We start from the raw sequence: 27,329 nt of genomic DNA on the forward strand, positions 1-27,329 counted from the left end.
AGTTCAGCTGAGAGAGAAAGGCTGACAGAAGGATGTGTTTAGGTTATGTAAAAATGCAAATTTAGTAAATAAGCCAAATGCAAGACAATAGTTCACTTAAACTCTGTAATAGAAGAGCTGAGGGGCACTGACTTGAAAGGGTACTTCTCTACACAGAAGGTAAGAAAATTCTGCAACTTGCTGCCAGGTTGTCACAGTATTTGCATGGACAAAAAGAGGTTTCTGACAGAAATTCACAGGTGACATTCATAAATGGATATTAAAAGGAAGCAGGACGTATGTAAATATGCTAATACAGCAATTGTGATGCTGATGGAGTATAAAGCAGAGATTTCAGAAAGGTGACAAGCTAGATGGCATCCCCAGTCAACATCTCTCTGTTGCCACCACTGGAGACCAAACTGAGCTCCAGAGACCTTCAGTTGGGCCCTGCAGGGGACCTCTTGTGTTATATTCTGAGTTAGCATAGGCACAAGGAAAGGACTATGGTGCCCCACTTTGCCCTCTGGCAGTCATTTAATCCCACCACAGAAGTCACTGTGCTGTCAGCAGCTTGCAGTCCCTTGAATAACAGGGAACCTGGATGTGGGATTTCAAGAGTGCTTGCAGTGGAAGAGAGCTTCCCAGCACAGGGTAAGAGTCACCTTGGCCTCTCTGTGGTCAGGGCTTCTTCAGCAGCACCAGCGTGGAGATGGGTTTGCTCAGCTTCTTGATTTTACATCTGAGCTAGTCCCTGCAGATTTGAAACTCACTTTCTACTCCAAACATGGTAAGTTATTTGAAGAAAGAAGCATGAGGAGGGAGGAATCGGAATAGGGAACACATTTAGTGAAAACAGATAGTAAAGTTTCACTTCTATAGACATCGCTAGAAGAGATTTGTATCCAAGTATTGTAACTTTGATTTAGTGACAGAATTTTGTACTGGCAACACTGATGTTTTGCATTTTTTTTTTCTCCCTAGGTCTGTATCCACATATCACCAATCTGAAGTGTCATTTTATTAAAGGACACCCTTGTGAAAATGCATCTAATGATTTTTTTAGCCAATCTTCTTTATTTGAATCCCATTAAAGATCCCCAGTTAGGACTGTCTACTTTAGCTCAACTCCTTTTTGATTCTAGAAGAATTGCAGCACATTTTATAGTCACATAGAACCCACCATACCGCAATTATTTATTTCTACAAGGCTGTGATTTGGCCAGAGAACTCTACACCAACTAGGATATGATAAGGAAAGGAAAATAAGTCAGTTTCTGTTTCCATGGGATATGGGATGCATTCAGTTGTAGCTTTCATCACACTCTTCATTTGTGGTCTGAGCATTTTGTTTCATCTCTCTTGTCCTCAGCTCTCCAAACAACACATAGGTGTTATCAGAATAAATCTGGTTTTGGTTTCTGAAGCTCAGATGATATTGTGATGAGCAAGGCAGGGCAACAAATGTCTCTCCTTATGTTTGCATAAGTTTCCATCTTTTAAACTGCAGTGCTAAAAGGCTCTTTTACCCCAAAGACCCTACTAGATGAGTGCTTGAGCCACTTTAGTGTTTTTTTCTCTGGTTAGTGATTATGTAAAAGTGGCTTTATGTTATTTAACAAGTCAGAATGCCTTTGGGTATTGAGAATTAGATTTTTTTGCAGTGATAAAAAAAAAATCTTCTTATGTTTCACTACCTTGCATCTCCAACAAAACTGAGGACATGGAAAGCACACAAAAAGATGCTACGGGGCTGAGGGTGGGGTGAGGTGTGTGTCTGTGTGGGTCTGTGTGTGTATGTGTGTGCATTACTTGGGAGTGATTGTCAAAACTGAGCTCCTGAAGTCCTTTGCTTGGAAAGTAAAGCTGGAACCAGTGTTCTGAGACCACAGAGCACTTCATGTGGTGCAATTCTGCTCAGTAAATACAGTTGTGCACAGATAATGAAAAAAATTATTGTTTCTCTTCAGGCAATGGTTCTAGGACAAGTTTCCCAGAACAAGACAAACATGGTTGTCTGTGAATGAATATAAATGAAAATCTGAGAGGTAAGAATCTGCCCCACATTGATTTAGCAACGTGAACTTAGAGGAGTTCTTTCATCTAAATATGCTGTTTAGGCAGTTTTAGGGAAATTTTTTCATTGGATGGCTAACAGTGTACTATAGGCAATCTGGACCTCCTCAATAGGGAACAGATAGCAGCCTGATTTCCGTCAATCCTCCAAAGATGGAGTGGTGCAAAGCACCTGCATTACGCACTTAATGCTGGATGGTATGGGAACTCTCCAGAGGCAACCAAAAGTTAATACTCAGCTTTATCTCTGGTGAAGTTAGTATAATAAAAAACCCCCCAGAATCCTGTGGTCTTAAATATTTGATATTTGGAACAATCCTCAAATGCTAGTTAGGAATTCTGAATCTTACTTTGCAGATGAAAACGGTCATTGTTACAATATAGCAGGAATTGTTGGGTTTGAGATTTGTTGTGTTTTTTCTCCCTTATTTGTTGTTCTCTGACAATCTTTTGTCAACTGTTAATGCAGAAAGATTGCACAAGGATACATGCATTAAATAGGTAAAGAGATGTAAGTGGCTTACATTGCTGTGCAGTCTGTCGGTATTTATTGCTGGGCCAGTGGATGTTGGCCTGAGGTATAACATCTGGATGTAGATTTAGGCTTTTCCAAATTTGAGAGATGCCTTCATATCTAAGGTTACAGAACTGCATAGAATTGCCCATACCAGCACGCCAGAACTAATTTCTATCCCATAATAATATAAGTAAAAAGATTATTCCAGCATACTGACTTGAAAGCCAAGAGATGCACATGTTTTCTCTTTTTCATCTTTGAGGATTATGATTTCAAGCTTTTTCTCTCCAGCCACTGTGGATGAGATGTAGTGTTAGTTTCAGAATTTTTTATGGAAGTAGGAGATGAAGCACTAAAAGGAAACATTAAGTTTTGTGTGACTTTTACTGAAATAGAAGACAACTGTCAGCCTAAAATAACAGAAATAGCAACAAAACTCAGTTCCTGATCCAGTTTTGGTCAACATAAACCCTCTATGTCAAAATTTTGGTTTTTGGAACTTGTCCTATATTAATGAAGGAAGTGAGGCTGATGTCCTGCCAAAACCACCTGGCCTTCTGCTTTCTCAATCCATCGCTTGTCTTAGTGAACTGTGGGAAACGAGACTCAGCAGCTGTGAAATCAACAGCCATTCTTCCTGAAAGTCTTGGTCTGGCTTCCTATGTGCCTCTTAAGAAGGCTGTGCAGGGAACAGAAATAAAGTTGTTGCATATTGGGGGTGACTGTTGCAAGTTTTTAATACTAAACCTGTTAGGACAACAAATACTAAGTTTTAACACAGCTAGTAGGGACAAAAATATCTGTAATGAGTCTGTTGTAATATGTAATATATAATGACTCTGCTAGCATTAATGCATACCAATATACTCTGGAGTGGGAAAAGACTGCATTTCAGCATCAGACAATTGTAGTTCTGATTAGCTTTCCAAACATGTATCACCAAGTTCACTATAGATAGATGTAGTTCATCTTTCCAGAAAGACCCATTGAGCTGTAAGATGCAAAGATATTTATGAAGCCAGAAGTATCTAATAAGCTGGACAGTTTAGATACCTCCCTGCTGCTTTTTGCTTGTGCTTGATGGATGGTTCTACATCCACTGGCTATTCTCCAGACCTGCCTTGGCAATCATGTGGAACATATTATCCTCTCAGGCAGAACTGCCAAATTCATTCCAGCCTTTCCACTCAGCTGTAAACTCAAATGCTTAAACACAGATTACTTACATGACAATATGCTCTATTGTGAAAAATTCCATAAAAGGTTGGAAAGGATATGAATGAATTTATCCTCTCCACTATTATGATTCTTTGGTCTTTTTTCATCCAAAAAGGTCATTAAAATTTTATTTATGAATAATCTTTGGATGCATTATATACATGTTGATCAAATATAAAAGACTGAGACAACAAAGCACTCTAGAGATGTCTGGGTAGACACCAACAAGTTCAGCTTTCACATTCTGTTATAGTGCTCACTCCAGACTTAGTTCTTCAGCTCTATGTTTTCACGCATTTATGAAGATCCAACCTCCATTAACAGTAGGAACCTCAGAAAGGTCACTGATAACTCAGTCCAACAAAAATGTGCTCTGGATATCCATCTTAGTAGTTTTTAAATCCTTCCAACCTCTCAATCCATTTTACTGTATTTGTCTAGAGTTATTTCCATAGTACACTGCAGTTACCTTGAATGACTTCCTTCCCTAGTGTATATAAATTTTTTAATACTATAAAGCCCTGCCCATTATACTACTTGCATATGATATGAGAGTACATTGCTTTACACAAGCTGTTTGGCCTCTGTATGCCAGCCATTTTGGAGTTGAACATCACAGCTACACTGGTGTTCTACCCAGCTGTCATTTGAAGCTCACTCCCATGTCTGAATTTTTAAGTTTTGAACCCTCGATGGAGGTACTATAACAAAATAGCTCAGATATAGGTTGCTGGATCGTGAAGGAAGCAAACCATTGCCTTTGTATCTTCATATCTTATTGGCAACAAAACCTGATGGGCTTTGTGCAGGAGAAACACTCATTGTCCTGTCTGCAGCTAACAGTTCCACCCAGTTGTTCACACATGCATGCATATTTCCAGAATCAAAAGCTAATGAGTCCTGCAAGTGACTTCCTTTTCTTCTCTTGACTAGGGCTGAGAAAGTTATGTTAAAACTTTGGTTTTTTTCCCTCTACTAGATTTACATCTAATACTTGATACTACTTGATAGAAGCTGCAACAATGCAAAATATGAGTATTATCAGGCCATTTTATGAAGAGATAAATCAAGGGCAAAGGTTTATGACTTGTCAAAAGAAACACATGGCAGAATAAGGAGCTTTGGGCTGTACTCTGTCTTTATAAGACTGTAAAGAGTATGCTAGTGCCTAGATCTTGCTATTTGGTTTAGATCCATTACACTATTATCCTCCATCCTTTTTTTTTTAGTGTGTTACTGCTTTGATTGCCCATTGGTATTTTGGGTTATTTTTACTGGATGGACTTTTGCTCTGGAGCTACAAGTGATCAACTACAAATACTAACGAACTGCTTTCTGCATGAGCTGATGCTGAATGAGATCGAACATATGACAAATTGTAATACTACCTTGGAGTTCAACACGTTTTTCCCTCGGTGTATTATTTCATTCTCCTTCACAGCAGGAGACTGTCATGCAGCAGAATTACTATGGATAACACATGTATGTATACCCGAAAGGTTGCTCCTCATTGTAAATTGTTTATATAGAAATATAGCACTGTGCTCACAAAGGGGAGAATGAAATGTGTTTGAATTTATATATCTTTTGTACAAAGATACACAAAACTCTTTCCACATTCCTTATGGGCTACACATTTTAAACAGCATACATACTCTCACAAATACTGCATGTAGAAAGTGTTTTGAATCTGCGGAGTTAACTAAAGTAAGTGAGAAAGAAATTTGGTTGGGATAATCTTATTAATGTGTTGACCTTGGACTGATCTGGCACCTACTTATGATTGCTCTTCAGCAAAAAAGAGTATCTTGTGGTACAGATACTGCTTTAGCTGTGTATTGAAACTGAGCACTGCTGTTAATAGAAGAGACAGATCATGGTTTCTTGGGTTTTCTGAGAAATATTTCCTTCATGTGAAGTATCATGCAAGAGTGGATGAAGGTGAAAGGGTTCACGTTATCATGAAAAAAGGGGAAAAAAATGTACTATTATTCAGTTATGGACCAAAAGAGAAGACAGAAATTCCTTACCACACAAATTCCAGATCCATCAAGGCATCTGTTTGCATTACCATTACAGTTGCAAGGAGAGCATTTTCCTGAGCTGGTACGGTAAAATCCTTCTTGGCATTCCTGCAATGAAAAAATAAAAATCAAGTATTCCCTATGCATACGTATACAGAGTTAGATTTTCCTGAGAGGCAGGGGAAAGCAAGAATTACAACTACTGGGTCTCCCCAGAGCACGCTGCACAGCCCTGGCATAGCAGACCACACACACACTGCTGAACTCAAGCCTATTCTTTCACTCTTTGCCTTGATGCTTGGTTTTTTTTGCCTTACAGTATTTAAGTGGTCAGCGTTCCTGCCCCTAGCCACCAGTGACTGTCTGCCTGCAGCTGAAGAGCTGGCAGATTTGTACTGCATTTTGTGCTAGGATGTGGATTAATTAGAAATGATGATACTTATTTAGTAAAGAAAATCTGTTTATAGGAAGGGAATAAATTTTACTTAAAAAATAAAAGCTTTAGAAATTTTACTTTAAATAAAAGTATAGATGAGCTTTGGACAAAGAGCACAGAGGAGATAGAAATGTATCCACAAAGCTGAATATCCTTCTGAATGAAAACTGATTGGCTTCTGTGAGAGGCCACCAATGCAGGTGGCCTCTGTGAGCCTGGTGAGATGTGCCAGCCATAGCCTGTTGTTATTCCAGGAAGTAGTCACTCACTGGAAAATATGACAGTTCCTCAATCATTCTTTATGTGACAAAATAAATAAAAGGGGGGAGATCTCATGAAAGGTAAAATTTTCTTTTTATTTCTTATATGTGTAGCTGTGCCTGGTGTATCTGGTTTTGTACTTTTCATAATTTACCAAAGCTTACCAAAATTAAACGGAAGTTTTAAAATATTTAAATCTCCTTCTTTTAAATAATAGTTAGAGAAATAATATAAAGAGTCAGAAACACAAAGAAAGCTATTAAGAAATAACTTTAATACTGGAAAGTAGAAAGAAAATGAAAGTAGATAACTTTTGTTTGATATGTTAAGTGTAAAATTCCTGTTCTCTACTGAGGAACTTTTACCTCATTATGAAAAGTGTTGGGACATGTGCAAGCTGACCTCAGGAGCAACCTCTGTTACTCAGACACCTGCTCACCCTGTGCAATCTCCCTGTGTCACATGTATTAACTTAGGTGTGTGCAGACTCATGGATTTTTGGATCCTAAATCTCTCACCATTGTGAATCTCTTGCAATGTTGTTGCAGAGCTGATGGGAAGGCTCTAGCACGTCATTTAGGTCTCCAGAAGTTATTTACCCTGCCCTATTTCTGCTAATATTTACAAGCACTTTCCCTGAGGTGGTTGTCAGAGCCTGAGATATGCCAGGTTTTCCTGGAATATTTTTTGTGGCTGCCTCTACAGAATGTTGTGTATTCTTTGGCCCTTGAGGTTACTTACCCTTATAGAAAGTGAGAAAAGTGGAAGTTCCAGCAAATCAGAAGGATATGATCCTTGCATTCATATGAGCTGTGAGGCTGCTTACTATATTTTACCCATAGAATTAGATTTCCTTTGTATGTCTCTCTTCATTTTCCTGAGTTGCCTTGAGAAAAGCTAATTTCTCTTCTGCTCTGAGCTAAAAATTTTTCCTCGTGTCCACTGTAAGCTATGACTTGAACAGCAGTGATACCTCCACTAGCTGCAAAAACTAGCCTGTAAGTAGTATTGCTAACCAGCTCTGCTGATGGCGGTGGCTAATTAATTCTGGTACTGTGCTATGGTCACATTGCTTCTGGAAGGTGAATTTGCATGTCTGCACGATGCTACGTTAGAGTGCAAGGGAGGACAATCCCGAAGTTCACCTGCATATTAGCTTCCATTCTCAAGGGTGGGCAGATACTTGTATCCAGACAGATAAGCCTCTTGTTTAGGAAATAAGGTATCTTATGGGATGACCAGAAAGAAACTTTAAAATTGAGTTTTACAAATGAATCCTTAATCTGATCTTATCCCAGAGAGCTCTGAGAAGCTGAGATGAACATAAATGGAAAACTCAGTTGCCTTTTCCATTTTTGCATGCAATATTTTATCTGGCTTGCTTTGGAAACACTTTCTTAGATAATAGCTCCTAGGAGGAAAAGCCTTCATACATAGCCACTTTGGGACAGCAGAAATACTATCTATTTGTACTGCTTGTTTCTTTCAGTGTTTTAGTCTTAACACAGAGCTATAATACTGGCTCCAACCAGACTAGGGATTTCAACTGAATGATTACGCCACACACTGTGAAAGAGAGACAGTTACTATCTCAATTGAAAACAGATTATTTTCCCAGAGTCTGTCTTGGCAATATTTCTCTCCACCCATAAAGATCTGAAGCATGTTTTATTCTCTGATACCCTTCAACTGGTGTGTGGTCCAAGCTGGCTCATTAATGTTTGCCCAAAATCTTTCTTGATTTTGCACGTCTCAGCAGAATCACTTTTAAGTTACGATGCTGAACATGGACAATGGAAATGCCTGAGTGTGTGTCAAGGTGTCTATGCAAGTCATGCAGTCAGCCATAAAGATCATCTCCTTCATGCTTCAACTAAAGATAAATCTGCATTGAAGCCATGAGTGAGCTTTCACCTGGCCTACTCACCTAGCAGGAAGGAATTAAGTGTAGTTCAGTGCAACATCACTGGTTCCAACTGTATGGGCAGGGTTGTACAATCTCTGTTGAAGTCAGAGTTTACCTTCTATTCTAAGCAGACACACTTCTCAAGTCCTTAAGACATCTGCCTCAGTCTCAGGTGTCTCTGCTATTCTTGCTGTCAGAGTCCTCTTGAAAATGATACACAGGATCCTAAGTCATCTGTGGGTTTTTTTTTGCCATCGTATTTTCCCCCACACTATTCAATTTGACACGAAAACATTATTAACTTTTACAAATAGTGGGTTCCAGGAGGTTGAGGCATCCCTTTTTTCTATTGTAGTTAGCAACAGGACAAGGGGTAATGGGACACAAAAAGTTCCACTTAAATATAAGAAAAAACTATTTCACTGTTCAGGTGAGGGAGCCCTGGCACAGGCTGCCCAGAGGGGTTGTGGAGGCTCCTTCCTTGGAGGTCTTCAAGACCCACTTGGACATGTTCTTATGAGACCTGATTTAGGTGACCCTGCTTCTGCAGGAGGGTTCGACTAGATGATCTCTGGAGGTCCCTTCCAACCCTACCATTCTATGATTCTATGAGAAACTTGGAAGGTGCTGATGCTCACTATTTTAATACAGTATCAGTTCAAAACGGAAATTATATCTTGACAATGAATGCTATGAGGGAAGTGGGAATGGGGGGGAAAATGAGTTCCAGATTTTTTCCTTTGGTTTCAGAAGTTTTCGCAAACATTCTGGATTATTCTGATATATTTTTGTTACTCCTTGCCCTACTAGTGATAATGGAGTGATTGCTTAGTTGTTCCAGGGTGTGAGCCAACATCATATTTATTAAAAGAAATGTCAGAGAGTTGAGCTAATTGAGGGGTTCAAACGGCTAAATGTTCTGGGAGCAGAAAATAATTGCACACAAAGCACAAATGGGTCTGGAACAAAATGGAAACACCCTCCCTCAAAAATTGTTATGTAGGTAATTGAGTGAGGAACATTTCTGTCCACTGTCTATTTCTGAAAGGTGAAGACAATTAGTAGGTGGAAATGCCACGTCTGCATTAGCAATTATGTCTTCACAATTATTAGATTTTTGTTTTACCCAAAGGACAATGTTTGTTCCAGTTTAAGCTGAAAAGTCCAATGCAGTGTGGATATTTGTGAGCTCTTGAAAATCTTTTACACTCCTGTTGCATTTATTCCCCCCTACCTCCTGCTGCTCTCACATCTGGATTTAGTTAATATGTTTCTTAAAAACAAGGACCAGCTGCAGGGCTGAAAGTGCTATGGAGCCTGTAGTTTTATTCCATTTCTTTAGACTCTGCTGGTATGGTTGCAAGATGGCACTGAAGCTGGAAGACAATCCACATACACAGGATATGAGTTTACTCCCATGTTCCATTCAAGCAGTTCAACCAATTTCATGGCAGCTGCTCCTGATCTGTGCCAGCACAATTGAGGGTAGAATCAAGCCAGCCAGCCGTAATGGTGCAGTTGTACCAGGGTTAAGTGTGTTTGCTGTGACCCTGCCTCATCTGACTTGCACTTTCCAAAAGGAGGATGTTGTACTGATAACATGCACAGAGTATCCTCTGTGGTTACATCTGCATCAGCCAACTGGAGCAGGGCAAAGCATAGTTTCAGGCACTGGCCTACGATTATCCATACTGACTGACAGTTCATTTTCTGACTTGATTAAACTCTTTGACAGATTGTGAATTTCCTGAAAATGTCTAGGCACAGCTCAGAGTAAAGCATCTGTCACAATGTGTTCCCACAAGGCAGTCTTTATGGGGCTGCTCTTTTCTGGGCAGGCAAGGAGGAAGCTTCAGCACATGAACATGGGCTATGTTATGTTACTTGACTCAGGTCTCCACATTGCTTTATTCAATGGTTCAGATGTAGCCATTGACTCTCTCAACTAATGGTAAGAAAACATGGCCTGTTTCTTTAGCCAATACTGGAACTTGTGACTTTCCTGTGAGTATATAAATACACAAAGGTTTTTCTTTCTTCCACAATAAAGGGCTCCCTTGGATCCATGACAGTGTTTGTTTTTTCCAGAGTGCTGGGGTACATGGAGAAGTGTGGATTCAGGGCTAAATGGTCTATGTTAAGACATTTCAGTTTTTGTTACATTCATTATAGTCATGCCCACCAGTCTTAGAACAGGAATCTCTTTACATTTGATCCAAAACAAATGTAGAAGAAAGAGATAAATAGAAAGATAAAGAAAGATAATATAAAAAAGATAAATAGAAAGATAGAAATAGAAATAGAAAGATAAATAGAAAGATAAAGAAAGAAAGATAAATACATAAAGATGAAGTTTTTAGTGCATTGATGAAAACAACAAATTGAGTGGAGCAATGTCCCTTCTTGACAGCTTCACATCAAGGTGTAGTGTTTTTCTGGGGGGAACAGTTTAGCTAAACAGAAGTTTACGACTCAACACTAAATCCCTGAAACTTTCCATCTTTTGCTATACAGAGGGGAGTGAATACTTCTAAACATTCTCCACACATTTTAAAATCCACATGTCTAAAAGACCAGTCTTCTGGAAGTGCGTGACATTGCTATGGAAACAACAACCCTCTGCTCCTTGAGGACATTTCTGAACCAAATCCAAACATGCTTGCTTTTGTTTCTTTTTCGTTTAATGAGCAGTATTTGGAATTTGCAACCCAAGTTCTGAGCTCTTTTTGAAGATTGTTTGCTTAGACCAAAGAGATAAATAGCATAATGCCCTCCCTAAAAACCACAATGTTTTCCCACTTGAATATCTCCCAGTATTTGATATAATTATTTATTAAAAGCAGAGAAATAAGTCTGAGAAAGTAGTCCTCTATGATACATTTGATGTCCTTTCAGTTTCTCTGGTTTCCTCAGGATAGGTAGTGCTTATATTCCAAAGAGATTCCTGGTCTTTCTCACCTACAATAAGGGCTTTACTCAGAAATATTCAATCCCCAGACGAGCACTCACAGAAAGGGTGGTAAATTTCCAATATTCAGGAGATCTCACCAAACATGCCTATGTCAGCCACATAGACAGTCCCAGGCTAAGCCTCAGAAGACCTCCGTGCACCATGCATGGTGTTGTGCTAACATAACTGTGACATGATAGTGTGGGGGTATCCTGGTCAGCAGCCTCTGCGGTTGGGTGTTGGGATTGCATGAGTAGGAAGCCCAAACCACAGCAGTCTGGGAGTCATCAGTGTGGAGACATCTACATGGGAAGGAGCCAGCTAGACATCCTTTGTATGGTTTAATTCCTTCCATTACAAAATGCGTCTAAGTTAGGTTAGTATGTCTGTTGCTTTCTACTGACTGCAAAGGGGGACTTAGAGGGCTAGCTCATGTGTAGGTGCCTGTACTTCACAATCAATCTGGGGACATGAAATCTTTTGAATGTCAGATGTACTGTGTCCAGGTTATAACTGCTACCCCATAGATCTGGCTAAATTGCTGGACACCCTGTATCTTTGGGGAAGTGCAAAGGCTCCTGACTGTTCCATTGGTCAGTATCTTCAGATAAAGTGGATGCATCTAAAGGAAACCTCAGTGTCTGATAGGCTTAAGTGATTCTCTTTCAACATTTGCATTGATTCCAGACAGTTCAGAGTGTGATTATGGGATGTTTCTCTTTGTCTGCATGATGCCTCCTCTTATATTTATAGACAGCTCTCCAAAGAAGCTCTGTCGTATTGCTCTACACTGGTGCCACCTTCCCCGCTGAATGTGTGTAGATTCAAAGACTGGAATCTTTTCTGCTCGTCTCTGAGATACTTTTTTTTTTTTTTTTTGCCTTTGGGAGGCAGAAAGTATGAATATATGCTAGCACCTTTAGTAAAGCTGTAATTCTTAGGAATAATTTTGAATTAGCACTGGACATTTTCTATTTGGAAATTGTTTATACTGCTGCTAGTAGCTCAGTTGTACTTCAACTTGATGGCTTTGAATAGCATAGAACATATTTAGGAAAGAAATCTGTAAGACTTTGTATGGTCATCCAAAATACTTGGTGTTCATTGCAGTGACTTTAATTGCAACATATGGCTGTAAGATACAAAATTATTTCATTTTACAGAGAGCAAAACTGATCCCTGCCATCGTGTTAGTGCTACCATGTTCATTCCCAGATAAAGTTGGGGTTACACACTACAGATACAGCTGGGAAAAAGAGCTCTGATGCTGTGACTTTGACAATCTCTACAGCTAGTGACTGGAGTAAAACTCCCCACATTATGTAGCAAAGCTCTAGCACAGAAGACCCCATTCTAAGGACACTTCTAGTTCCCTCTAAAAGGCACACTTTTTGCTGGACTAAAAATATGGCTTTTCCAGATTGAAGTGTAAATATACAAAGTGTTTGACTCTATGGACATTGTAGCTTAAAACCACTCAGGACAGGCACAAATTGTATGGTTTTTCATGGTTGGAAATCATGAACTACAAACCAGTCTTCTTTACTTTGGATAGATATAAGAGTCTACTCCTGGTGTTTCATTCAGCATGAGAGTACTGAGGGCATCAGCATGACTACTACATCTGGTTTTCAGCTCAGAACATAACTGACTTCCAGTGCATTTAAACATGGACTTTTAAAATCCAAACTACCAGTTGTAGACTGATGGATGTTTGACCATTTCTTTCTCCCTGGGAGCAAAATTCCTCGGGTCAAAGACATGTTATTTATAAGCACAGAGACAAAGATTTAGTTCTTCATCTGCTGGGAAACTTTATGAAAACAAAAAGAGCTGTGATAACTGTGTCACACTGTACTGAGTTTCTTGCCTTTCGTGACCTGCAAGAGAAACCTCTCTCATTGTCTTACAACAAAAACCACAAACCAAAACCCTAGCAGATGTACAGCATGCATTATGTGCAAATGCATCTTGATGCTACTGGTACACAGCACACTTGGGAGTTCTGGGCTCTTTACCCTCTTACACAGCCAACATAGGCTTTTATGAGCACAGAAAATGTGCTTAACTGCTGGAGATTAAATTTTGGCTTGAGTGTTCAGCATGTGAAGCATTGAGGAGTATCTTGTGAGTGTAAGGGGGTGGAGGGTTAAAAATTGTATTTCTACAAAGGGACAGACAAGGGTTAAGTGGGGAAAAGGATACAGCTATTTTGTTCTCTGCAGGACTCTGGTGCTGACTCAGCCAAGCTGTTTGCTGCCTTGATCCCAGAGGACTAGATGGACTTGCACTTTCACTGGAAAACCTATGAATTGCACTTGCTGTGTTGAGTCAACAGATAGCAAAACCTGTATACATTTCCCCCTTTTCATAGAATCACAGAATGGAAGGGCATTTCTGAATGCCTAGGCAGCTGCACTGACCCCATCAGTGTTTGAGTTCACCAGACTAGTAAACTGGGCATTTATTAATTTATGCCTAGTTAATACTCTAGTTTCAATGGTCTATATGGATGTGTCTTTATGTTGCGGAGATGGAGCTCTATTTCTGGCAGGGGATGAACTGCCAAAAGCTTTTATCCCCGTCTCACGTCTTATCAAGCCAATGTTCTGCTCATCCAGGCAAGGTATGATGCTCTGGTGTACTTCATACCTAGATTTTTCCACTTTTATGAGTGACGATCTCACTAGTGTTAGCTCAACAGCTCTTACTGGGAATACTTTTGCACCAAATATAGACTGGAGTTGAGAAACATTCTTAAGTAAATTTTGGGATAAATTTAACTGATGAAGGTTAAAACTATTCTGTCTTTGTTCCCAGAAGACAGTGTATATTTTACAGGTATATGGAAGTTATCTGAGCAGTGTGCATGTCTTTCCTATTTGGCCTAGCTAACCACGAAAGATTGTCTTGCCACATTTCATAACTAAGAGACAACAAATCATTGAACGCAACACGAGATGCTGTCAGATGTCTCTATATGATCAGACTCCCGATTCCTGTTTTCTAAAGGTGTAGGGTCATCAATACTGACAACATGAAAACAACTCTTCTTATATGATTTTCTGCTTTGAATATACTTGACATTACTCCTTTTATTCACAGCTTTTATAGTCATCTGCTTCACCCATGAACACTAGACACAAGATTGTGTAATCAAGAAATGCAGAGCAAAGCTCTGCAAGTTTTCCTATAATACCTACTACAGGAGAAGCTTGAGAGGGTAGTTGATATCTCTCAATAGCTGAAATGGTTAAGATAAGAGATAGCTGTATTTAACCACTTTGATTTTTGTTATTAATACAAACTGTCAAAAAAGATCCATCTCTACAATGACATTAGATATAACTATGACAGGCCATGTGGACAAAGGATTTGACGATCTGATGGATTCTGTATGAAGTGCATGACTTGGGGTAAAATTCATCTCATTAAATACTCTCTTCTGCTTTGTTTTGTTCTGAATTTTTGAGGCAGGAGAAAGAAAATATTTCTAAACAGGCTCTTTATATAGATGTATTTGATGACATCTCTGATATTGTCCTAACTGTCATTCATATGCACGCCACTTTTTTTTTACAATCATAAATATATGATTACAAAGAATTTGTTTATCAATTTCTTCTAGCTTTCATGTCCCCTAAATTTGTACAGATTTGAATTTACCTAAGGAGAATGAATAATCCTATTGGTAGAGATTTGTGCAGTTAAAATTTCCTCAAAAATGTAGTAAGTACTTGTAGCAATGGAGGGTTTGCTGCAGGCACCATGTTCTAATAGATTCATTTATATATAGTGAGACATTGATTAAATCCATGGCTCCTCAGTTTATATTTATAGCACACATTCACACTAGTTTTTATTTATAGGTTACCTTTTAGTCTTGTCTATATTATATGTCTCTCTTGCTGGCAACAAGGCTTGAATGTCATTGAAACAGTCTTACAGTAAATGCCAACCGGATGAGATGGTCTTTTATTGGCCTTTCTTTGGGGATGCCTCTGTACTTCTCTTGGGCTGTTTCTATTAATGGAGCATCTGAATGTTACGCTAACAGGCTGTGAATCTCCACCTGTCCTCATTGGCTCCCACAGCCCTTCTGCTGTTGCCTTGTTCTCTATTCACACTCTTGTCCTCCCTGTCCTGTGTCCTCCTACTTCTCCACTTTGCCTTTCTCTGCACCTGGTTCTAGTCACTCACCTCATTCATAACATTCCCTTCACCTCTAATCTACTAATTTCTTCATAACAATAATTTTGTTTACGTTATTTGAAATTAACATAAGGAAAACTATTCATTCTCACTGAGAAAATCATCACCTTGTTACTAGGCATGTGTCCTAACCACATTCATAAGGATATTGGGACTCAAGAGAATGCATTCTTCTGTTCATTTCTTATTTCACCAAGAACATTACTCTTTGACTCAGTTTCTCTATCTGTAAAATGGAAATATGACCACAGTCACTCAGAATTATAGAATCACAGAATGGCTGATGCTGGCAGGGATCCGGAGGTTGGTTGGTCCAACCTTCTTGCTCAGGTAAAGTCACCTAGAGCTGGTTGCCTAGGACTGTGTCCAGATGTACCCAATGTAATCCACAGCAGTTTACCCAGAGTAATCCCACATTACAGTGTCCTTGATCTGCCCAATGTAATCTACAGCAATGACAAGTCAATAACTTTGTATTTTTTGAAAGCTGATCAAAACTGCTAGAGATAGTGAATATCCTCACATGGGCAGATATTTTTGGTAGTCATAATTTGCTTATTTCTAATGCCTGTAGTGAAAAATAAAGTTATCCTTAAACCCAGGCCTTTCAGTCTTTTTGATCCAGTGCTGAGAGGACTTTTATGGCTTCCACCTAAACAGTCACATTTTAAAGCCATTTACATATTTACACAGCACTGCTTGGTTTACATGTTTTTTTCTCCATTCTTTCTAAGGGATGGACCACTCTCTGGTATTTAAGAGTGACCTGCAAGTATTTACTGCCAAACCAGACCAGATATATGAAAAGGTTTAGTCAAAGATTGTACATTTCAGTGTTAAAATTTCCCATGAAAAGCTGAAACTAACTTTGTAGGAGAGCTTTTAAGATATGTAATGAAAAACTCTTTTCTTCAATTCATTGGGAAGGAAACTCGGATATGGAAAATCTATTTGATATAGAAGTTATTTTTTCTTAAAATACCTCTCAGGGCTTTTGTTTTTGTTAGATACAATGATTAAAACATTTTCCTCTTCTTGAAAATATGAACAAGGAGCTGTAGCTCTTACTGAAGTTACAAATAATGTCAGTTCTGCATCTAACATCTCTTCTACTTCCTGTTTTAACCTGCCTTGTTCATTTTGCTTAGTTTGCTAGGTCAGGTATTGTCTATGGAGGAAATTCTTCCAACCACTGAGTTAAACCATAATTTAAAAAACAAAATGCCTTGGTGATGCCCTTTTTAGTAGCTGTCAAACTTTACTCTAGCTTATCATTTAAAGAAAGAAACATATTTCAAATTCCAGACCTTAAGCAATAGCAAACTCAACACTGTCTTTGTACTTGAACCTATAAGTTGCTATGAAGTGGCTTTTCAGAGGGATTATTTTATTTCTCTTGAGAGAGAGTATCACAATAACTGACCTGTTGACTAGACATGCTCTACCATCAAAGTAGAGAGGGACACAAGTCCTATTCTACAACATGGAGGGGAAAGCAGACATCTGCTCTGAAATTTTATTTCTCCATTGAATTTTGCTAAATTTGCCTGAGCTTTGAAGTCTCACAAACCCTGAGAATTTAAAGCAAACAAGCTTGGTCACCAGTTTCCTTTTAGGCCTCCAAGCTCAATAATTTCTATAAGACTTCATTACTTCTGGTCTACAGTATCAAATTCCTCTGAAATAGAAAGGTTACATTATAACTGCTGTTAGTGGAAAAACTAATTAATTGTATGACAGCATAGCTAGCAGTGAATTACCCCATTTAACAGGACACTACAGCTGTTAGAGAACTGTTTGCATGCAAAAAACTCTGTAGTATTTATCATTTTTAAGGTAAATTTGCCATCTGCAATTTTAAATTTATTTTAAAATTTGTAAACATCTCTGAGAGGAACACATCTTTTAACTTAGCTTCCAAATCAATATTCAAGATAGTTTTATAATAAACACCCTACTATAATGCATTAAATTCCCGTATTGTTTTTTTAAATTTCTGACATTGTTAACCGTGAAAATGAACTGTTTAATGAGTGTTAAAACAAATGAAGCCTTATTTTCTGTTATTAGTGTCCTTTCTATCATCCCCTGTGTGTAAATTTCAATATTGACCCTCTTTTGTTGGCATTCTCGGTGATACTTCCACCTGAGAGCAAGGGCTGTGGCTGGTCTGGAGCAATGCGCAACATGTTTGGCCAGTTTGCAGCTGCTAATGAGTATATATGATTGAATTCAGTCTGTTTTTCCAACTGTTGCTATGTTAAGAAACAACAAGACCGTAAGATCTCCATCATTTGTATATACAGAGGGATTGAACTCTACTCAGAATTTACTGAAAAAATTGTGATTGCCTTAAGTGATATAGGACAACATCCTAACATAATAGCAGCCTAATTTGAAAACTTCATTTGCTGACTTATCCCTGACAATTGGTAATATTTGTATATCAACTGAGGAGATATCAATTCATCAGCTTCCAAAACAGAAGTTCATTTTCAAAGATAATAAAGAACAGACTATGATGCTGATGGAAACCATTTTCCCAAAGCTCTAGATGGAGAGCTCAGAGACTGCTAAAACTAAAACTAGCAAGACTAAAACCAGTTGCTCCAGGTAAAATACTGCTGGTGGGCGAGATGCAGAACAAAAATTACTGTTTCTCCTTGTTGCACAGTGGAGATAGCGGTTGGAGAGAAAGTGAATATGGCTAATTGCACAAGGATAACCCCCAAACCAATAAGCAAAGCAGAGTATAGATAACAGAAAAAAGTACAAGGAACTGCCTCCCCAGCTCACTGTCACTGTGTTCTTCTTCGAGTGGGCTTCTGTGTGCCTTCATTGTAGTAGTGACAGACTAACGGTGACTTCCACAAAACCAGGCAATAGCTGAAAGCCAGGTGGCTTTATGCAGAGCAACAACATTATCTATTACCATGACTAAATAATTGTATTTAATATTAATAATAAAATTCTGTTCTGAAAATGTTTCCAGTCTGTTACCCCTTCTCCAGTCCAAGTGGAAAACAAAATGCCATTCAGCAACAGAGATGGGGTTGGATCCAACATAAACATTTCTCAAATAGGCATTCTCCATAGAAGTGCATAGTCATTTTTTCCATATACAGTGGGAAAGACAAAGCCTCTGCTTAAAAGGCATTCTTCTCCAACACGGGGAAGGGCTAAAATGCTTAAGCTGTCTGCAAGCTGGCTAAGGGTTAAAGATTGGTACTAGCCTCTCTTCTAATAGACTAATACAGCCACAAAGAGAAAAACTTACTCTTACAGATGCTCACTTTTGCAAACACAAAACCAGCAGTTAGAAAGGTAGCTATTTGATTTTCCCCTTTCAAAAAAATGCCAAGTTTAATCAAGGAGAACAATTTATAGGAAAGGGGATAAATAGTTCTGTGTTATTTCCTTATTAACCACCCTCCACCCAGTCCCCAAGAAACATTCACACAAAATGTGCATTCTGAGTCATACTTTCTCCCCTTGACCCCCCCATATAAATAAGACACAACCAATGGGGAAACTATAGCACTCCCTGAGAGATTTCCAGAGAGAGACAAAGGTTTTCAAGGAATAAAAAGAAAATTTGCCTTTGAAGAAGATATGACTGTGCTTATGGGACACTGTTAAAACTGAGAGGGTAAATCTGAAACTTTCTTTGATTTCCCTTTTGCAATAACTTCCTCCACCCCAGATTTCCAGCATTTCCTGGTTTGATTTTGTAGCACTTTGAAATGTTGTGTTTGCAGCAGAGTTGCAAGCAGAGCACTGATCTATTTGAACAATAGCCATAGCATCAATTTAAAAGTTTGTTGGCATGAAACACAAGTCAATGTGAAAATCTTGAAAGATCAAGAGGAAGAACTTTCTTCTATCCCTCCCAAGGATGGCCCAGCTGTGGGCAAAACAGGCAGCTGCTGGGGATGGCTGATGGGAAGGCGCCATGTTTCTGGGTTGTTCTCAAAAACAGGTCTTTCCCTTTCATGGTTCCAGAGCTTTGAAATGTGCAGGAAGGGAGCGAGATGTGGTTAACATTGTGCTCACATTGTGTGTGAGAGAGGAAAAGCCAGGTATCAGGAGAAGGGATAACCTGTCCTGATCTCTCACTGCCTTTTGATTCCTGACTTGTTTCATCATAGATGTAGTCTGATTATGAAGACATTAATTTCTTGCTGGCTCAAAGAAGGCCAAAACCAGATGTTTCAAGAGAAAAAAAAACCCAACCAACAGCTTCTTTCCTCATGCCTTACAAAAATCCATCACCTAAATCCCTGTTTCCAGATGACCTAAAAGTAGTTATCTTGTGCCTTGTCGAGCCTCTGCAAACCAGCCTCACCACTGATGGCAAGTAGAGACCCAGAGAAAACCACAGACCTACAAAAAGCTCTGTAGGGCACACAAATTCCCTCTGACCTTACACTGTACCTAGATCTTTAACACTTGCTTGCCTCTCCTCTGAATGGATCTGTGCCAGGTGCTGGTGCTTTGGAGACCTTACTAACCCTTAATGGGCCAGGCTGTGTTAGCTTTTCTAGGTTTTACAAGATTTTAATAACCAGAGTAGGGAGGGTTGGGTTATGTTTTCCCTGTCCCCTTGTTTGTTTATTTATTTTTCTTCTTTTTTTTGATACTGGAGCACATTTTCTCTGGAAAAATGTTGCTTCCACAGAGTGCTTTTGAAAAAGGGTCCCTGGAGCCAGGAGTGGGGAATATAGCACAAGGGAGACATGAATGGTAGGCTCTCTGTGGCTCTCCGTGTGCTGTCATCCAGACTGAGAGGCAGAAAAAACAATGGAAAACTTTAGGACATAGTGGCTTGCTTTAGCCTTAGCAGAAGAGAAGCCTGCCACTCAGAAGGCCTTTCACACAACAGCAGGAAGATGCATTGTAGGCTGGTAACAGGGTACCACATAGCCCAGAAATGATCTGATTTAGGTGCTGGTTCTGCGTAGCTTTTTCTTCCACCTCATGTCAATGGTGAACAAGTTAATTTTCATTCATTTTTGTCAGCAAGGCAGAGTCAAGCAAGGATTCAGAATCTTACAGTTTTACCTAAAATTACTATTTTTACACATCATATTGGAAGTTGTTCATGCAGTTAGAACATATTTGTTTGTAATTATTAAATTGTATTTCAAATTAACATTCAAGTATGCCAGTTCTTCCCATGCTTCCTGGTTTTCATATGTCGTGACTTAAAAAAAATAACATTTTAGTTCTTCTTAAAATCTTGTAAACTTGGAGTAGTAATTTCTAAGATATTTTTCACTCTCTTCTATTATTCTCTGACTCATGTATCTCAGTAACTCTTGATTACTGGATTTTTAGCATTGTTTCTTGCTGGTTTGTGTTAGATGAAAAAAAAAGGAGTTCTAGTATTTCTGAAGTATTTATTTTAAGAAAATAACCATATAAAGAACTGCTTGATACAGACAAACAGGAATAGCAAAGCCAGATTGTATTTACTGTGTTTCAGTCAGTCTCTGTTTTCACTGTCTAATACACATTGCATGCATCCTGAGTGATAGGAAAAATCTGTTTGAGATCATTTAACTACAAATAGATTTCAAAACCAGCTTAGTATACAGTGCTATTGAGAAGTTGTTGAATCTTGCATTGGGATGTAGAACTCAAATGTCCTCAGCTCATGGTAGTGTCTGAAAACAAACTGGAAACAGATTCAAACGTTCAAAACAGCCAATTAAAACATAAAACTCAAAGGTGTCTATATTTTGGTGTTTGAAATCTAAGTCCAGAAGCAAACTTTAAATTATCAGTAGCTGGTTATATATCACTCAGAACAGACCTATTTTACACAGCTTTTGAACACTAGAAGCTCTCATTGTTATTGGTATGCATCAGGACAAGCTCTCTTTCAGAAACCTATTATTTCATTGCTTCTCATACCCACTGGAAAAACGGGATTTTTAGTCCTCTCCTTGGTTCCCATGTCAGGAATTAGAGCAGGCATGAAAAGTGTTTTTTTCACAGCCCTGAATAAGCTTTGGGGCACTTCACTAGTACTTGCCCAAAACTTTGTGGGAATTCTCTGCAACGGAGTTCAGATTTCATTGTTCTGGTGTGTGCTTTATGCACCTTCTTGAAATGGAGAACATTTCCCACTCTCCATCTGCTCTATCCTGTGCTTTCATTTAACTTTCTATGATTTAAAAGGTTTGGGGTCTGGCAGCTCTACTCCAAGCAGCTGATTTTCATTAAATCTTTGATGAGAAACTTAAGCTGGAATCACAAACATCTGCAATAAAACTTCCTTCCCACTAATAGATGTTTCTCAGAATATAACCTTGTTGTACCCGAAAAAAACCCAGCAGCTAGAAATCCAAGTTGCCCATTATGGGAGTTAACCTAACATAACCTCAAAGGTCTGAAATAAATTTGTTTAGAGATCTGCTTTTTAAAAAGTAGATGCAGTTCCTGTTAGCTTAAAAGAATATAAAGATCTCTGTCAGACTAAAATCCTTTTTGGCTCACACCTCAGCATTAGGTCTTCTGCTCCTCTTTTAGTGATAGTTTGTTTTGAACAGATTAATGGCACAAGTAAGGATCAAATTGTGGTTTTGCTAAATAGTTTGCAAAGCTTTCTTTATAGAGGAAGGGGTGAAGGTAATTTGTTCATAGCTTGAGTCTTTGTTAACAAGTGGCTGGGACTTGCTCTCTTTTTATGTATTTACTGTGATCTAGTTTAATGAGTTTGTTACAGGCCCTATGTTAATTATTGCTTATTGCTTTGGAGAATAAAAAAGAGAACACCTAAAACACAGAAAATTTAGATGCTGATAGAAGTCAGGTGGGAAAAAATGATTGTCAAACATGTTTTAAACATGCAAGTGCCATCAGATAACTACTGCAGCTTACTTTCTCTAATATTAAATGGCTAATTTTGACTTCACCATGATAATTGTTTCCTTTAAAGGACTGCTTTTCCTCTTTGCCTTTCTCCACAGCAAGAAACACTGATGCTGGAAACAATTTTCCTCTTCCATCTATCCAACAATATCATGTCTTCCTTCACCCTGGGAATTGGCTTCCTGCTCTGCCCCCACTTTTTCTTTTTTGTTTTTTTTTCTTTGCTCTTAATTTTCTCATTTTTGCTCTGCTTTCTTTTTCCTCTCTTTTGTCTTCTTCTTGCTTTAGTTTGTTTCCTTTTCCACTATTTGCTTCACTTTTTCTTTCCATAGAGGACATTTGAAATGATCTTTTCCTGCTTAGCAAGTGTCTCCACAGAATATTTGTCTTCCTTTTCTTCCACTAGTCCTTCCCATATTCATCTCCTATACTGAGCTCTCTTTGCTCTTTTGTTGACCTCATGTAGTCATTTGTGTCAGAATGAAATTACTCTTTTTACATTAATTTTTACATTAAATTTTCATTAAAAGGAGTGATTGCACACTGACATAAAAGTGAGTGAATCACAGGGAATAATTTCCCATACTCTCTAGTTTTTGAAGTCTTGGATCATTTATTATTCTCACCTTAGACTGTGAGGAACTTTCTTCCTACTGGAGAACAAAATCTAGACCTATATAACTGAAACCATCATGTCAGTGGAATTTCTAAATACAAATGTTGACTGTGGCAGATCTCAGACCCATATGGTAATGCATGACCTGCCTCTTATTTTAAAGGCATGTGTTAGACAGTGAGACATTCATGTTCTTATATAAAGGCTTTAAAAACATAGTGTCTCCATTACTGTACCTGGAACTTGGGTTTATACTTAAAGACAGTGCCTGATTCTGACTGAAAAAGTTTAGGAAAAGTTTATGTGCCTAGTTTAGGTGTACTGAATTGCATATTGATTAACAACCAGGATATCAGGCTACTAGATGTTGCCTGAAGTTCAGCTCAAACCCATGGTCAGCTCTTTGAGTGGGTACTGCACATTAACATAGCAATGAAAATGTAGTTAGTCTTCTCTCTACCTTTAAGAGGCTTTCATTTAAATCTAAGGCACAGAAAAGCTCCACATTAACATTAATTCTGAATTTTCAAACCACTCTCTCAGTTTCTCTGAGTTTTAGGTTGCCAGTCATGGGAAAGGAATATATATATATTTAGTAATAGATATTTACATGAATTTCGATCTCCAGGTTTTCTATAGCTTAATGATGTCTATGTCTTAGTAGAATTTAAGAGCATCCCCACCGGTTATAGCTTGGAAACTTCCATCAGCACTGTCTCAGACCTTGCAGGTTTCTGAAGGTGTTGTGTAGAGCATAATCCTGTGTCGACTAAATGCTGTCCAGCATGATGAACCACAATGGTCTCTGTCTGCCCTTATTTGCATTCTGGCATTACAGAGGTGTGTTTCACACTTCTGTTGACTGGCACCACAGTCTACAAAGAAGCCCCATCTTCAGCTCCATAACTTTGCCTTGCAGATCTGTCCACTTTGTATAATTTCATAGAATCATCATAGAATCACAGAATGGTAGGGATTGGAAGGGACCTTTAGAGATCATCTAGTCCAACTCACCTGCAAAAGCAGGTCAACCTAGATCAGGTCACATAGAAACATGTCCAAGTGGGTCTTGAAGACCTCCAAGGAAGGAGACTCCACACCTTCCCTGGGCAGTGTGCTCCATTGCTCTCTCACCCTCACAGTGAATTAGTTTTTTCTTATGTTTAAGTGGAACTTCTTGTGTTCCAGCTTCATCCCATTACCCCTTGTCCAGTTGCTAGCTACTACAGAAAAAAGGGATGTCCCAGCCTCCTGACATCCACCATTTATATACTTACAAATATTAATGAGGTCCCCCCTCAGTCTCCTCTAAACTAAATAGCCTCATTTTGTTTGTATTCAATGTGACTAACAGCCTCTGTCTGCTTGGGAGAGCTGTAGGCCTGAGCCTATATTTAGACAAAGGAACTGAATCAAACCAGACTGTGTAAGGGAGTTTACTCTGTGGTTCCCTGTGAGTCGTAGGTTAAGAACTTGGGCCTTGGAAGATGCTAATTCAAACCTGCTGGGATAAATGTTGTTCCTGGGGATGAGGGAAGGGAAGTAGACTATGGGAGGGAAAAGTTCTCTGAGGACCAAAGGAAATATCCTTTCAGTTTTTCTTTGGGTAAGAGATTATCAGACCCTCACCCAACTATAATTCCTGTTACCAACTACATATATGGATCAATGTTCTCAGATTCTCACTGTTACAGGAACATCAACCCTACCCCAAAAGAGCATCCTGTTGAACCTCCTTGGAGATTGCTTTGGAGGTGGGCCCTGAAATGCCTTGAAAGGTGAATCTACAGTTAGCAAAGAGGTCTGAAGTCCTATCTCCTTCTTCATAAAACCATAACACCCTGCATGCAAGGGCCTTGGCATGATGATAGCAGGCAGCATCATTCCTTTGTAACATGGGAGCCAGAGCATAAATGCTGCCATTGAAGGAGCTAAAGTAAACTTGTACCAATTGGTGAGTCTACTAGATCAGACTGTAAAAATTAAGCTTTAGGAGAGGATTGAAATGAGACTGAAGTGGCGTTTCCCTGCAATGTCCAATAGATCTCACAGCACTTTCCCAAGGTAGATTCTAACATATTAAAGTGAAGTCTTTGGGAAAACTATACTACACACTCATATTGAGAAAGGCTAATAATCACTTATTCCCATTAGCTTGTGAAAGCACCTACAAAACCCATCCAGCACTTAAATCAGGCCTTTTGTTGAGGGACCATCCATGCCGTAAGCAACAGGTGGCAATGCAGCTTCCTGGGACTGATCCCAGACTAGAAGAATAGTACAACCCATATCATAGAGCTGGGTTTAGTCTCCAGTTTTCTCACAGAGGTCCTGTTTGGCACTGAGTCCCTGGCAGGCAGACAGGGGATTCCTGAGGCTGCCCAGCTGCCTGGGGCCACTGCAGCAGGGGCACGAGCCCTGCCTAGCCCCATGTTAACCCCAGCTCTCTGAAGGGCTTTTGAACTTATTTCCATTACTTTTGATTCTGGCAATGAGAGGGTAGGGGGAAAATGATCCGTGTGATATCAGAGATTGTGATCTTGATATTGTCATAGTGACATGGCTGTGCTAATCTCACTTCATTTTTGGATGTTATGCTAGAACTACTCTTTCCCTTCCCATGACCTTATGTAACTCAATTTGCCTTCTACTTTGCATCTCCCACGCATGAGATATTACTGTCCTCCCCTCCCAGGATGTGCTTGAGTAATTTATTGCTTTCTCAAGCTGTATTTTTGAGTAGTCCATTCCTGACACAGCCTTGCTAGAAAGAGGTGTATGAACCAATCTGAAAACACAGAAGTTGCAGGAAAATTTCCACCATCAAATTGCTTCTCAGAACTCTAATTTCATTTGCCATTAATCCTAAACTCATATGTTTAAAAAAATCTTAAAATCTCTGCAGGTGTCCTCTCTGAATGCAGTTTCCTACATGTGTTTGATTTATTATCTTAGCTCTCATTGCAGAAAGAAACTTCAGATGTTGACATTCATAGACAAAAGCACAAACTTCCACATTACAATGTTTACCCCCAACAAACAGACTCTTTCTGGAAATTTGAGTGAATTACAATTGCAGAAGCTACAGAAAGGCAAGCAGAACAGTGTTGTGACAATTAACCCTTGTAAAATAGCTCTGTTTGGACAGGCCTGTTTAGTTATGTTGGCAGGAAAGTCAGAGACGTGCTAAGCCAGCCTCACTGCAAAGTACAGCAGCTGTCTACTCACAGCAGGCAGGGCATGTGTACATTTTGAAGTTTGAACTGTATCTCTCCAGTCCCGAAACACAACGTTTCAGACACCCCCAAAAAAAATCCTCCTGTACCACTTTAAGGATTGAATGATAAAGCTAACGTTAACCAGATGGGAGCTTCAACACAGACAGATGAAAGCAGAAAAGCACAGACACTAGAGAGAGGAGGGAGTTACTATACCTCAGCAAAAGGCACCCAACTTCCAGTAGCTACTGTCTGCTGCTGCCCTCTGAAATCAGTGGCTTCTTGCACGCTGACCGCTGAGCTACCTTCAATGTCAAACTGAAAAAAGCCTCCCTCAATAGAGGCTGTGCTGGAGGAGAAGCATCTCAAAAAGAATAATATAGGAGAAACGAGGGGCCAGGCGGAGATCAAAGCCATTTCCTCCCCTTACATCCAGCAGTGGTCTTCTAGCGTCTCAGAAATTGTTTACCCTCTTCTGCAATCAGCCCCCCTTGGCTTAGTGGTGCCTCAGTTATTTTAACTTTCGTTCAGCATTCAGTTTCCAGATGTGGCACTTCAAGGCAGTCTAACCAGATCCTGTTTTAAAAGGGAGGGAAAAAAAAAAAAAGGAAAAAAAGGAAAAGAAGGGAAGAAAAACGCTTTTGCTGCCTCCCTTGTTCACTCTCTGTGCCTGTGGCTTCTCTTTTTCCCCAGAGGCTGCAGCTCAATAACATACAGATGGGCAGTGCTTAAGCTGAGAGTGTCAAACAGAGATTGTATTCCAGGAAAGCACCGCTGGCTCCCCAGCCATCTTATCTCCCCCTGTCAGGATACAGACTGACGCTCTGCTTGGTGCTCTGGTTTCCTTCACATGTTCACATCATTCCCTTTTTTACCTTTCGTGCCGAGACCCTCCCACTCAAACTTTGCCGTTCAGAAAGTGAGGTCATCCTTTCCTCTCCCTCCACACTGCTCCCTCCACCCCTCCCACAACTCCATTTGCCTGCTCCACGTGAAGCACTGACTGTCATGACTGTTTTTTAACATCTCCAGTTTATTCA

General features: G+C 39.3%; 1 protein-coding gene across 1 annotated transcript in view; it reads right to left on the reverse strand.

Annotated features, from left to right (window-relative positions):
* The window catches only part of LAMA4 (laminin subunit alpha 4), a 96,892-nt gene extending 69,766 nt beyond the window's left edge, over positions 1–27,126 (reverse strand). Inside the window, exons 1-2 of the mRNA XM_061990530.1 lie at positions 26,506–27,126; positions 5,821–5,922 (exon numbers count right to left, since the gene is read on the reverse strand). Of these exons, the coding sequence (XP_061846514.1) occupies positions 5,821–5,922; positions 26,506–26,706 (303 nt within the window). The 5' untranslated portion in view covers positions 26,707–27,126. The remainder of the gene's footprint in view (positions 1–5,820; positions 5,923–26,505) is intronic.
* Positions 27,127–27,329: the final 203 nt, after the last annotated feature.

The sequence above is a fragment of the Colius striatus genome, chromosome 2 (genome assembly GCF_028858725.1).
Source record: "Colius striatus isolate bColStr4 chromosome 2, bColStr4.1.hap1, whole genome shotgun sequence".
Taxonomy (NCBI): domain Eukaryota; kingdom Metazoa; phylum Chordata; class Aves; order Coliiformes; family Coliidae; genus Colius; species Colius striatus.